At 32.2% G+C, this 11,063-nt stretch overlaps 1 protein-coding gene across 1 annotated transcript; it reads right to left on the bottom strand.

Moving 5' to 3' along the window:
* Nucleotides 1–309: 309 nt before the first annotated feature.
* On the bottom strand, nt 310–7,652 carry LOC111991765 (protein argonaute 4B). The gene is made up of 22 exons (XM_024023569.2): nt 7,404–7,652; nt 6,122–6,327; nt 5,812–6,024; nt 5,603–5,739; nt 5,416–5,510; nt 5,241–5,332; nt 4,985–5,147; nt 4,775–4,891; nt 4,587–4,694; nt 4,383–4,445; nt 4,185–4,298; nt 3,924–4,089; nt 3,678–3,790; nt 3,448–3,585; nt 3,106–3,260; nt 2,857–2,919; nt 2,181–2,244; nt 1,972–2,086; nt 1,801–1,874; nt 1,400–1,494; nt 1,254–1,285; nt 310–752 (listed from the first exon to the last, which is right to left on the bottom strand). The coding sequence occupies exons 1-22, from the start codon at nt 7,650–7,652 to the stop codon at nt 577–579; spliced, it is 2,748 nt and encodes a 915-aa protein (XP_023879337.2). The 3' UTR covers nt 310–576.
* Between the last annotated feature and the right edge of the window lie 3,411 nt (nt 7,653–11,063).

Raw genomic sequence — 11,063 nt, forward strand, 5'->3', positions numbered from 1 at the left:
CTGTTGAAAACACCCAAGAAAAAAGTTAAGGCATTAACATCAATCAACATTCCCACACACAGGTCTCAAAACATATAAAAGTAACTATCAGATCCTATTTGGTTGGAGCAGTACTATTACAAATTCTACTGAACTGTTTATAAGATTAGTAACATAAACAAATAGATCAATGAAGAAAGAAAAAGGCATGTATAGCAATGTTCTTTTTTGATAATTTGATAGTTACAATTGGGAAGAGGAATTTGAATCCTAAACGTCTCTGTTGAAAACACCCAAGAAAAAAGTTAAGGCATTAACATCAATCAACATTCCCACACACAGGTCTCAAAACATATAAAAGTAACTATCAGATCCTATTTGGTTGGAGCAGTACTATTACAAATTCTACTGAACTGTTTATAAGATTGAAAACAAAGAATTGTGTTTAATTGTTTTCAAAAAAAAAAATAAATAAATAAATGCTAATTCAAAAACTTCTGTCACTTCTGTGAAATCCTTCCCTAAGCTAGCTTAATACCTAAAATTATATCTAGTGACTCAGTAGTTATTACAAAATTGACAGCTTAAATCAAATCCTTAACAAAAGAACATGGATGATTTAACTGCATCATTCAATTTGGGCAATTCTGGCACTGGGACAGCACCAGAAGATGTGACACCACCACCCGAAGAGGAACGGTCTGATATGTCGTCAAACTTGATAAACTGTGTCACCTGGGAGGCCGCCAAGTGGGCATACATGATTGGAGCAACTGCAATAACCACAAAAATAAAATGGTAAGACATTTAAGAAAAAATCAGACAACCAAGTGAAATAGTCTAACACACATATATATATCACTATGATTTGATCATCTCCATGATACTAACACTACGTTTTTGCATTAACAAAACGACACAAGGTTTAAAATTCAACTCCAAAAATTCTGATTCATGTATACTGAGTGCATTTGCTACATATATAGATGAACTAATGTGAACACTTTTATCAGTCCCCAAAACATGGTGGACTGTCCTCCACATCCCATCTGACAATTTTTTAGTACTTGACAGGTTCAATTGATCAAGTTAAGACCAACACAAACATCAAGTCATTCGGAAGAGGTTGTATTTGAATGCTTATTGCAAGAATTGCCATGCCATAAGCAAACTCTACTTTTAATTAACTTATAGCACCAAAATGAGCTAGCATAGGATTATAGTGGGAACATGAGCATTATGTGATAAAGAAACAAATAACATAGAAACATTACCTATTGATATGGCTGAAGTGCTCCTTTGGTACCTGAATAAGATTAAAAATGTGCAAATTTAGTTGAAATTCACTCAAAGAAAAAATTCATGGCCATCGTCTAAAACTTGTCTTTAAAAAGAAAATTTAAAGTATATATATACTTACACATAAGATAATGAATGAACCAGCTCCTGCAGATCATTCGCTGAAAAACCAATCTCATCATATAGAAGATGGTAATGTGTAGGTCGACTTGTCCCCTATTCAAAAATCAATTAATTATGACATTTTCAACATAGCATAATCAGCTACCACAAATGTGTAATAGTAAGTCGTGAACAGAGTAAAAAATTTACACATAAAGGTAGCGTATAAACATTCTTTAGAATATCTAACTACTTACTGTAATTATACTTCTAAGGTATATAGATATACTTCTTTTACAGAAAGTGCAGGGAAAGAAGAAAAATGAAATAAATGGACTTTTCATATGTCATCATGAAAATGCAAACTAAGATCATTTTGTAGTAAAAAATCCAACCAGTTCTAGTAAAGAAGACACTCACAATCATCCCAGCATGAGCACACAAGTAAAAATCATTGTTCCTTGGGTGACAAACTTTGCTGTCAATGACAGTTCCTGCAAAGAATCAACGGAAAAAAAATATAAGCCAATTACTGTTAAGGACCTTTTTTTTTTTTTTTCCTTTGAAGTTTTTAATAAAAGATTGACTAACCAGGTGGAACATTTTCAGTAGCTCCTCTAGCCTGGAAGAACCTTGTATGATGATTCTTTTGTGCAACAATTACTGTGAACTTTGGATGCCACGATTCCTCTTGGAACTTGCAGGCCTGAAAGACAAAAGGTAATTCTAGTTAAAGCTAGAATTTCTTTCTTACAAGGTAAAGAGATTAGTAAGAAGTGGTAGACTGGTCATATGCACACCTCAATGATCTGATCCAATTCAATGTTCAACACTTGATTAAACTGTGATTCACTCACTCCATCCCTAGAGCAAGATTCAACCAAGAAATAAGCAGGTCAGGGAAATGAAATGAGGGTAAGACAAGTAAAATGCACAATTATGAAGAAACCTTTACTGATCTTTGTAACAGTGTAAGTTGTAGCATTAGAGATCAGTTAGTATACCAAATTTTCTGTGAGATAATTACACCAGAAAATATTAATTTGTATTAATAATGACTTATTGAAATTAGATTTCAACAGCAAGTGTACCGACTTGGTCACTAGAAAAAAAATCTTTACAGGAGATGAATGTATCATCTCCTAAAATGATGTTACCTAGACACAAGACACACAGGGGACCATGGGAACTCTAATGGAGAATGTTGTTGGGTAATGGGCTAAAAAAGCATGGACTAAAAGATCATTAGATTAATTATGTCTAAAATTCAAATTATCTTTATCAAATATATATTCTCAAACATTTTCTTCCCAAAATTCTGTAGAAGCATATTTATACATATATATATTTATTGATGTACACATAGGTATTTTACCAATTGCATAAAAATATGTTTTTTATTTTTATTTTATTTTAATAATTTTATAAGTTTTGCCCCAAGGGAAAATTGCAAAACAATATGTGACTACTGTGTACCTGAAAATAATTATCTGCTGAGGCTTCCTATTTGAACTTTCGTAGAAGTCCATCAACAGCTCCCTGTATATTTTAAAGAACACAATGGAAAATGTAAGTCAACCAATAAAAATAGACTGCTAAAATCTCTGGCATTCAAGTGATGAATTTGGAAGCAAGCAAAGAAACTAAGTATCTTATTTCTTACAGAAATCAAGAAGATTCAACACTTGCTAATCTTGTAATTGGGGAAAATGAAGAGAAGCCTACCTGAAAATTCCCTCATCCACCACCCTTGTAATTCCATTTTCATTTGTTTTATGCACAGGCTTGAAGAGAGAATCGATCATTTCAACCTTTGGTGATTGGGTACGGACAGAAGCTCTATAGCGAGAAATCTGTGGCCAGTCTCTGGAACCAACAACCTGATAAAATTCCAAAATGTAAAATCTATGTTTCAAATGAAGTACTATCTTGGCTTATTCTGTAAGTGAAAGCATGGCACTGTTTTCAGTCAGCATAGATTGGTGAATTTTGTTTTGAAAATGGAAAGAATATCTTTTGACAAGAACCAGGACATACAATGTTTTAGATTAAGGAAAAATCACTTACTGCAGCAACAGATGGCATATCGGACCGGCCAGGAGAACCATGTGACACATCCATTCCCAGGATTAGGGTGGGAATTTCAGAAATCAAAGCTAAGGAATTAGAACGCTCAATTGTTAGCAGTGAATTTAGTCCTCCAAGCTGAAAGGTGGCATGAAAGTGAGAACAGGATCAAAGAATGAATAAACAGAGAAAAATAAGACAATTTCCACAAAGTTATCTTGATTCTTTACCTTGGCATTAATTTTAAGTAGCACATTTGTTATGTACTGATCGTTCAGTCTTGTAGGTGCAATGCATTGTGTAACAATTCCACAAAGAACAAGATTTCTCCTTTTCCATGGACCTTCAATATGATGGGTTGATTTTATTAGAAACATCATTAAGACATCAAAGTTCTAATAGAAACAAGATTAGGCATATGTGTGTGTGTGTGTGTGTGTATGTGTGTGTATGTATAAACACTAAAGTGGCCAAACCATAAATCTCGGAATTCTTCCTCTCTGGAAGAACACACAAAAAAAATTCTGGTTTTTGCTTTAATTTGGACCCGATCATCTCTATCATTCTACCCACTCTAACTGGTGCAGATGCATGTCTATCTTGAGGACTCTCATGAAATTCTCCCCTTGGTTGACTAATGGACTACCAATGTAAAAGATAAGAAAGAATTAGAAGAAAAATAATGAATCAACTAAAAAGGTGAAGCAGAAATGACAATTAATTCACAGCATACTTACAAGCCCTTTCGCTTCACCAATCTTCCTAAGGTCTCTAACCAGCCTTAATATATCACAGCGTGCCGAGAAGTTCACCACAGCCCAATTCTCAATCTTCACTGGATTTACAAATTTCTATAGACAATTAAACAAAAATGTCAGGTAACAAGTACAGAAAATTAGAACAAGCAAAATGAAAATACAGAAGAAAAGCAACACCTTATTGTTGAAATTCCACCTTCCATTTCGAGGCAAGAACTCCTCTCCATTACCGGTTGTTAGCTGCAGTAACATATCAGTAAAAAGAAAAAGCAAAATTAGTAACATATCAGTAAAAAGAGAAGAAAAAAAAAATTCAAAGCAGCCAGATTCAGAAATAATGAAGCAGAAGGCCACAAGCATGGCAAGCAAACAGATATTTACCCTTGGGGCTGGCAATACACGACCTTCAACCTCGGTAAATTCACTACTTATTGAAATTCCAGAAGAACGAAGCATTTGGTCGTCATTATACCTACTAGTTATAAATGCCTGCAAAAATAGGCCAAGTTTAACTTGGAATCTAAGCAGCTTTTAATAACAAATATACAAACTATATTAACAGAATCTACATCTCTTAAAGAATCCATCCGTTCTTTTGGTTTTTGCCGTGATTTCTCCACTAGTGAAGCTCTTTGCTGACCAGACAATGCCTTGGTATAGCGTTGCAGTGGAACCAAGGTGCAAAGCTACAGAGGAAGAGAAACTAGATTATAGTTTTAAATCCAAAAAGAAAAGAAAAAAGAAAAGAAAAAAATCTAACATCAAGAAGTATCTGTCACCTCAATAGGAAAGTAGGTTGGTTGCTTTGGTTTCCCAACATTGATGCATGGATAATATGCTGAACTGGGTAAGTATATTTGCTTATGATTAACAAAATAGTCATACACAGTTGTTTCAACAACTTCGGTTTCACCATTTGCCTTTCTTTGCTTTAATGAAAACCTATGATAAAGTATAAACAAGTCTTAGTGATTACAGCTTAATCATTGAAATTGTCAGCAAAAAAGTAAATGGATAGCTACTGAAAAAACTTACTTCTGATCTTTGCAAATTTGATCACTCAATCCAGTGATTTTGTACTCATTGTTATTAACTCTAATCCTCAAATTCTTAAGCGTCTTCTTAGCCTGGAAGCAAAATAGTACCAAGTTCAAAATCAACAAACCACATACATCAACCTTATCAACATTTAGAGTAAACAGACAATTACCTTTATCCAATCAATTCGATTAGGATCAGATTTTTGGTTGCTGGTGAGGAAATCCATTACAGGCCCAGGCTGTACAATCATTGTAGTGGATACGTCTGCACATGAACAAGAATTAAGACAACAATCAATTAATCAGAGACTGAAAAATGGTATTCTATAGAAATTGCCTATATGTACAGAGACTTACCCATATTCAGTGATAGACCTCCTTGTGTGGCTCTAAAACTCGAATGGAAACCTCGGCATCCGAGGACACCACCATCCAAATTTATGAAGCTTCTTTCATTGCCGTGGAAGAATGACTGTCGGACTAAGAGGCAACCCCTGAAAAAAAATATATTAAGTTAGACCAAATCATGTTGAGGTTAAACAGTTAAGTACAGTTAAGTAACTTACTGCTTTGCTGCATTCTGTCTTAGTATGGTGTCAAGAACTCTCACAGCTTCTTGAAATCTATCTGATTCCTGACCGTGCAATGCATCCAGAATTGCTTGCATTGGTATTTTTGCGGCGTAACTTATCTGCACCTTGTAAGTCTTGGACTGAAATGGGCGCCTAGATCTCTTCCTATCAGTTTCATCATCTCCAGGGCTACCTCTTCTGCTGACCCTGATAGACAATTACAACTTTACTAAGCCAATGTCTTAAACAAACCACATTAGATGATATTTAAGTCTAGTGAAAACTATAGCCAATACCACATTACCTGTTTGACGAGGGAGTGTCCAACACCACAAGGAGTTCAAGTTTATTTTGTGTAAGAGGACCGAAGGTAAACAAGCTATTCTCTCCATCATAAGCATATTCTTTACCCCGAAATTCATTATCGTAGACCTCCTTAGCTTTGTCTATAACTTTTCTTCCAATACCTTTTGCATCAACCGGATGTCCATCTTCATAAGACAGAGCAACCTAAGCTCACAAAAACCAAAATCTCAGGACATACACTTAAAAATGGCTGTAAATACAATTCCATCATCAACAACAACAAACAAAACCTTAGTCCTAAAGAAATTTTGGTTCAGCTTTGAATCCTTGAAAATTAGTTATTATTTTCCTCTACTCTACTATTTCTAAAGTCATATTTTTTTATTACTTCCTTAATTCACATATAATTTTTTCTTACTTTTACTAATGTGATCTTTTTTTATTTTTTTATTATAAGATAAAAGAGTATTTCAATCTATAATATTCACTTTATGATAATTGTCTTTTATTATCAAGTCAAGACATCAATTGGTTTCTCGTATAGGCAAAGTTCAGATCTAAGATATCTTATAATACTAATATGATTTTTGATCTATGTAGCATAGATACGGATACAATACGTAGTATAACATGATACGTAGTATGATGACACGACATTTTTTGAAAAATTAGGATATGATATATCAAGAATAAGACAATTAAATAATTAATTAATATTTATTTTTAGGTGTGTATATATATATATATATAATATTTGAAATAAGTTATGTTTATTTTGGATTTAAAAAGTATGTAACAATAATGAAATGTTTAAAAATATATCTAAAATTAATTTAAAGACAATAAAATATTATTTAAAGTACGAATAAAAGAGTTCAAATAAATTAGACACCCATTAAAAAATTCAAATAAACAACATTCAACGTCAAAATAAATAGCGGAATTAAAAAAAAAAAAATATATATATATATATATATATATTTATATATATTTTATCTTCTAGAGTGTGTACTTGACACGTTTGTGTCCATGTTGGATATGTGTCCAACAACAGTAAGTTGGCAATTTTGCAATGTCCATGCTTCCCAATTATTATTATTATTATTATTACTTTTTATTTTTTTATTTTTTTATCAATGCACTCTTTCTTACAGTTCATCCACCGCTCTCCTTTAAACATGACTGAACCATTTTTAAGTAACTCCCCCTCATCTATTTATTAATAGGAATGGTTATTTAGAAAGAAGTTGAAGAGAGTGTTAAGCGAAGGAGATTCATACACTGTAATGGTAGAAGCAACCAGCAATCTTGGGCACGTCAACTTTGAAATGGTTAGTTAGAAGTGACAGCCTCTGCCCTTTAGTTCCGTGATCACGCCTGGCCATGGGCAAGCGTTTGGGAGTTGATGTTTTCTTTAATGGTTCAGAGACCTTTGCTGGTTCTGCTATGATGGGGATAACATTGGCAGGGACAACGGGTGGAGGAGGTGGCAGAGAATCCAGCTTATCACTGCCATCTGGAGACGCCATTTCCTGAATCCTGTTTAGCCAAAAAATTAAAGCATAATATAATCACAGTTAATGCACTATCCAATAAAAAACACTTGCCATATTTGCATTATACTCCAAAAAAATTAGTTTAGTCATAGTTAAGGTTTCTTGTAGTTGTTAACAAAGCCCAAATCTACTTAGTATATGTTTGATGTAAGACTCGAAGCATACCCCACAACACAAACTCAATTAATATCCAATTAATGGCCCACTTTATGGAGGCAGTGTCTTTGAGACAGCAACGTATTTATCGGGTTGGCTTTGATATAAATTATAACGACCAAAAGAAAAATGATAGTTATATCTTTGTTATACTTTAAAAAGACTAGTTTCGTCACCATTGAAGCACATGGTAGTTGTCAATAAAGCCTAAAGGTACCTAGTATATGCATGATATAGGACTTAACACACCACAACAAACACTCAATCAATATCTAATAAATCTGGGACGATACGCAAACATTGCCATCAAAACAAATAATAGCCACTATAATCGTAAAATAAAAAAATATATCTCACACTTTTGCTCTTAGGTATTGTTAAATATGAATGAGTATTAAAGGAAACAGGTAAATTAACCATAACTACTACAAAATGGAATAACAAAGTCCATTAAGTTACCACAACAAGCCCAAGCAATCCAATCTAAAGGAGACCATACTGTAGAAATGTATGGAATACAATTAACCTCCTGCTCTGTTAGGATGCAGGACACATGTAGGGAAAGGTTAAAAAATCTATTTCTCATTTGCTGGCTCTCCAAAAAGAAGCAATACAAATGGAAATAACTAACTTAGAAGTACCCAAAAAGGATGAGTGCATTGTTCTGGTTCTTTAAAACAGAAAGGAGACTTCCGATCTTCAGAATGAACCCTTTATACAGAAGAAAAATCCAAAGAAAACACCCAATTTGCGTTTCCCTTCATTTTTAACACCTTTCCCACCAACTACACGCAGAATTACATGACTCATGCGGTACCCAAAGGTTTAAATGGTAAAATATCTAGCATCTAGCACAGGACATTTAGCAAAGCATAGACCGCAAAAAGATGAGGATAACTCTCAATTCAATCAACAATAATGATTATAAACAATATGACAAAGTTTGGCTACAAATTTATTTGTACTAATGACAATAATTTCACTCAATATCTTTTTATTCAATGTGATTTTTAATAAATTCACCATTGGATGACTTTTTTATTTATTTTATTTATTTTTTATTTTTATATCCTCCATGTTGAGATCAAAGATCAATAACTATGTCATCAATTAAATGTTTACATTTCAAATTTTTATAGTATAAAATTATGCATCAATAATAAGTTTATGAATCAAATAATAAATAATACACAATGATTAGATTTTCAAAATATAATTATGTTAATTATTTTAGTGAGAATTATAGTTATGCTGCCACACCTTTTATCCATTTTCCAACTCGTAACCATATTTTGTCCATAGATACATTTAAGCTAACACTTAACATAAAACAAAACGTTATCAAATATTATTATATACAAGAACAAACGTAACACATACTTAACTTTTTACAATACACTGAAACATTAGTATTTTGTATACATGCCTATTGAAGTATGAGAAAAATAAGACATAATAAACTAGTTTTTAAGGGGGGAAAAAAAAAAATCTTTGTACAACAAAAACAATCTCTTTTTCTCTTTTTAAATTTATAAAACGCTAGCATAAATATCCGATTAATAGGAAGCAAATAAAACTTATACTGATTTATCCAAAACAAAGAAAAAAAAAAAAAAAACGAAGCAAATTATTAAAAGAACATGATTCTTGCACAAAAGCGTACAGCTTCGGAAAACAAAGAGTTACAACTTTACAACCAGGAAGAACACACACACACACACACACACACACACACATATATATATATAGTATTTTTTATAAGGAAAAAAAAAAAAAAAAACCATGGTATATGTCATATGTGATGAGAAACAAGAGCCGTGTTTCTAAAAGAAAAAAGCAAAGCACTGTGATCAGCAGTGAACAGAACCCAATAGTTCCATATTTAGTATAAGAGAAGCCAACACTAGAAAAAGAGAGAGAAAGAGAAAGAATGGAGGTGTGAGAATATACCAATGTATAACCTGAAAGTTGACGAAGAAAAACGAAAGCCCTTGATAGTAGGTATGAACGAAACAAGATTAGTAATCTAAGAAACAAATATATAGAAGAACCTCTATTTTTTTTTTTTTTTTTTGTTGTTGTGTTTTTGGGTTTGGTTTTCCTCACTTTGATGAAGATGATAATAGATTTTTGTATGAGGATTTCAAACCTTTAGGAGTCTCTATATTATATATATAATTTTTTTTTAATAAAAATCTTCTTTTATTGTAACTTTATTATAACTTTAACGTGTCAATGTGTCCGGTTGTGAATGGTAGAGAAAAAGACGATGGAATTATTATGAATGTGATTGCGACCTACTTGTTTTCTTTTTTGTTTTGTTTTTTCTTTTTTTGGGTTAGGGTTTTGAATTGGAATCATATTCATTGTTTGGGTTGTTGTGCGCTCTGGGTTTGGCTTGTCTACTCCGATGATGATAGGGTTTTTGTTTGAGGATTTCACGCGTCTTTGACGTGTTACAGCTTACGTGTGTATCTGTGGAGAAAATCTAGAGGCCTAGAAAATCTATTTCTTGCAGGAGTATAACTTCTTCTTTTTTTAAGAGTAATTCTAATATACATAAAAATTCATAACTTTTACCATAACTATTCTAGCTGGCAAATTTATTTTGAATGACTATATATCACTTTTACATTGACCTATCACTTTTTCTTTACCACTTATAATTTGATACATAAAACAAGAATTGTGGTTTCTCACGTAATATTAGAATTTTTGTTTTTTTTTGTTATTTTTTGGACAAAATATGAATAAAAAAAGTCATAGTCCTAAAACCTCTCATGTCTATCATATCTATGCTGTATTTGCAGCCGGAGACCTTTGTTTTGTGGTTTTTCTTTTTATTTGGGGAGTTTTAGAAGTGGAATATCAATGAATTACCGTTATTAGTTTTTTTTTTTTTTTTTTTCAACAATAAACTACTGTTATGAATTATGATAGTGTGTTCCATTTAAACGATTAATTTAATTTCCACTACTAATTCATCTAAAAAAAAAAATTCGACTATTAATCACAACTAGTAGTATTCGGTCGGTATTCTAGTATTCCCGTACATGCATGGATTCATTAAAATTCTATATAAAAGAAAAATGCATTTTAAAAAATATTATTGAAAGACACTTTCATTTAGATTAAATTATCAAAATGCAGAGACATATATCTTTATTGTATTAAAATATTAAATTATGATAAATTATCAAAATAATTACTATAAAATTTTAATTTTAA

Source organism: Quercus suber, unplaced genomic scaffold (assembly GCF_002906115.3).
Source record: "Quercus suber isolate HL8 unplaced genomic scaffold, Cork oak 2.0 scaffold_5, whole genome shotgun sequence".
Taxonomy (NCBI): Eukaryota; Viridiplantae; Streptophyta; class Magnoliopsida; order Fagales; family Fagaceae; genus Quercus; species Quercus suber.